Consider the following 3,734-nt stretch of genomic DNA (forward strand, 5'->3'; position numbering starts at 1 on the left):
GGTTGTATTCAGTTTTCGTTTCGGAAGGCACCCAAAAATTTAATTCGCACTACGATTCCTCAAAGATGTCTACATTGATTTTCAAACATTTTGAATCTAATGTAAACTATACAGCTACTCAGTTGAATTTGTTTTCGAATTCCGGTTCCAGTATCGAATCGTTTTTCAAAGCTCAATCGTTTTCTCTAAAAAAAGCCAAATCGAATTTCAGAAACAAAAGTTCAAATTAAAATAAATCCAGTTTTATCCAATTCTGAATTCCGATTCTGGAATTGTAGAATGATGAATTTTTAAAATTCGAAGCGATATAGAAGATGAGAATCCCGAAAAGCTTTAAAGTTGGACTCAAAAATATTGCAATTTATTCGTCATATGGCCATACGAATCGGTTTGGGTTATGCTGGTTCCTGAATAGCGGCTCTGGAAGTACTTTAAATTACCCTAAATTCTAAAGTGCTTCGACATATCATCGAATGTTTAATCGATTGTTATACTTTTAGATTCAAATTCGATCCGATTTGCAGATTCGACATTACAGAGTAATGAGTGATTAAAATCTAAAATTGCCACTTAAAACGACGGACATTAGAATAATGTCATGAAAACTGAAACACCGAAGAATATTCATGCAAAAAACACATGCGGATTGATAAAAAAGGTATCATCCCACTAGCAAAGTCTTGGCATTACATTCCTTTTGTGGAATTTGGCCTTTCTGTTTCAACAGACTTCGCAGCTGATTCTTAGTGTACAGAATCATTGCATGGCTAGTACTATGGATCCTACTGACACTAAGAATCCTTCCAGGTCGGGGCTCAAACATACGACAACTGACTTGTAAGACAGCGTCCTATGTATTGAACCGCCAACCCGGGTATCGTCTCACTGCAAGGTGGATTAAGCACGTTTTTTATATTGATTTTCCCAGCTCTGGTCGCAGGATACTTTATAGAGATTTTCGTCGTCTTTGGAAGGATAAATGACCAAAATTTTGGATATTCATGCATAGATGTTGTTGCCGATATGTTCTGCTATTTATTAAAATCTGATTTGAAATGTAAAACAAACTATGATAGATTTTTTTTCACTGTAGAATGAATGTTGCTTTGATGTCATTTCCAGTAGGTAACACAATATAATTAATCGGAAATTCTCAAAATTGTCCGCTGTAATGAACATATGCACGAATTTGCACGTTGAAAATCAGAATCCGGCTATAATTTAGCTAAAAATTCAATGAAACATTCAGTATTCAAAAAATATATAATACCGAAATCGTTCTGGTTCTTTGCACGTTAAAATTTCCTGGCGAATAATAGTCAAACATAGAGGAAAGTTGTAACGATATGATACACATCGATATATTTGAATGCTATTTTAATTTGCAACTATGAGTACAGTCACTGGCACGCTGTTATAAATATCATTTTGTCGTGCTTTGTCTGTGTCTTATTCCGCCGAGATCAAAATTAAATTTTGAGTGTGTATCAGGATCGTTATGACAACTAGCTTAGATTGTAAATAATACTTAAATACAGTTATTAAGGCTTGTATTTATTATCATGTCACGGTTCATACTGCCCTAACTGAATCATCAACTGGATTATAAAATGTTTCATTTGTCCGTTGAACTACACCTGAACTGAGTCATTAATTCAAACACAATGTATGAAACAGTTACCCGAAAGCTAATAAACTTGTTACAAGAAATGCAAACAAAAAAGAACTATACGAATCTTCATTTAAGTACGGTGACGGTATGATGTCCTACAGTCAGTCGGAATAGATTAATCAACAGTACGAGAACATTACCCTGTGCTATGATGCCAGTCGTCGTTCCAACGATTGAAAAATGTCCTTCAGAGTACGATCAGTACGAGTGCAAGCTGGTTGCAAATATTCTGCAACTAGCAAAGGAGCAACTGAATGAAAGTGATCAAATTAGGGACCCTTCGCTGGCTCAATTACGTGAATTCATTGCCAAACATCCACAAATAAAAACTTGCCGGACGGATGCTATTTTTCTGTTGAGATTCCTACGCTCGACAAAATTCAATGTGACAGCTGCATGTGAGCAACTGGAGCGATATCTGATTACCCGGGATACCATGCCAGACCATTTCAAGCGGATGGATCCCTCCGAATCGCAGCTGAGCCAGGCACTGAAGGAAGCCATTATGGTTCCGCTGGGCCTAGACGGGGAGTCTCGACATGTGTTCATAGTTCGCTACGGGACAATCAATCCGCGTCAGTTCTCGTCTCAGCTAATAACGCTACTTATTGCGTTAGTTTTCGAAATATACTTGGATGATGAGTTGTTCCAGGTGGCCGGAGCTGTTTTTATTTTAGACTTTGTGAGCACCTCGTTGGAACATCTTAGTATGATTTCTTTGGATGAGCTGAAAATTTTAATGACGGTAGTTAACGATGTTCTGTCATCGAGATTGAATGAAATTCACGTCGTTCAATTACCCAGAGGGGCAGCCATGATTACGAATTACTGCTTAGCAGGCCTGCCCAAACTGAAGGAAAGAATAAAGGTGCAGGGTGTTAATACATACATATTCTGTTTGAAACACTGACAAAAATATCAAAATTAATTCTGAATTATTTTTCAATGATGTTTTTCCTTTCTTGTTTTAACAGTTCCACAAATCAGCCGACGAACTGAAGGGCGTAATCGACGAGTCAATTCTTCCCACAATCTACGGTGGGAAGCAATCGATAGAGGAGGCGAATGAAAGATTTCGGGCACGTGCATTCCAGGAGCGGGAACGTCTTCTTCGACAGTGCGAAATGCACATCGATTTATCGATTCCGGCGCCAAATACGAAGCACAACAATCAGGACAATGGAGTGGCAGATGAATGCATTATTGGTAGTTTTCGGCAGCTGAACGTAGATTGAGATGTTGATTTCAATAATATTGCAACTTGTGACATTCTTATGTGCGGGCGGGTATTACTGATAAAGTTATTAAATTGACATTTTACGGTTGAACGGGGAAGGCGCGTTTTTGTTTGCTCTTGTTTCCATTTAGCAATAAGTACACAGAAAAAAACCCCTGTTTTAATCCACCTAGTGGTGTATGATGTCTTTCTCATATATATAATACTGTGGTATTCTTTTCAAAATGTTTCTCTTCGATTTTTGAAAGAAACCAAGGGATTGTTTTTGCATCACCTAGTATAACCTACAGAATGAAGCAGTGCTTTGTTCGCGTAGGTCATTCTTAAGAAAACGAAGTGGGTTCATTTTTATATGTAATTCTAGCATCGGAACCCGAGAACCGGTAAAATCTAAGTTCGTACGGCCACCAACTAACATGACGTACAAACTAATAGTATTTATTCAAATTGTAATAATAATTTAAAAAAGTTTTCATACGATTTAAATAAGTTTTTATACGATTTTGTCATCGTACTATAAACGACGGTTTAAATTTTTATTGAATCCGAAACAACGCAGTAATTTTTGGTAGGACCATAAGACCTAACCTTTCATTTGACCCTTAGATTGGAAATATCGGTTCTCCAAACTCTGAGAAAAGTGAGTGAGATCCACTTTTGAGCATATGACTATTTTCTCACGTCGTTAATCAAAAACCGGGAACCAGGATAGCCGAATTTGTTTAGCTGCCTACTGATAATGGCTATCGATTTGTGGAGTTTTGAGTCTAGTTCAGAAAAATTTTTGCGGTTTTTGTTTCGCTGGTTTAAATGACGATGTACAAT

General features: G+C 37.2%; 1 protein-coding gene across 1 annotated transcript; it reads left to right on the plus strand.

Moving 5' to 3' along the window:
- The first annotated feature begins 1,393 nt into the window (after positions 1–1,393).
- On the plus strand, positions 1,394–3,287 carry LOC131436337 (clavesin-2-like). The gene is made up of 2 exons (XM_058605004.1): positions 1,394–2,540; positions 2,647–3,287. Exons 1-2 carry the CDS (start codon positions 1,821–1,823, stop codon positions 2,905–2,907), a joined length of 981 nt encoding a protein of 326 aa, XP_058460987.1. The 5' UTR covers positions 1,394–1,820; the 3' UTR covers positions 2,908–3,287.
- Positions 3,288–3,734: the final 447 nt, after the last annotated feature.

Source organism: Malaya genurostris, chromosome 3 (genome assembly GCF_030247185.1).
Source record: "Malaya genurostris strain Urasoe2022 chromosome 3, Malgen_1.1, whole genome shotgun sequence".
NCBI lineage: Eukaryota > Metazoa > Arthropoda > Insecta > Diptera > Culicidae > Malaya > Malaya genurostris.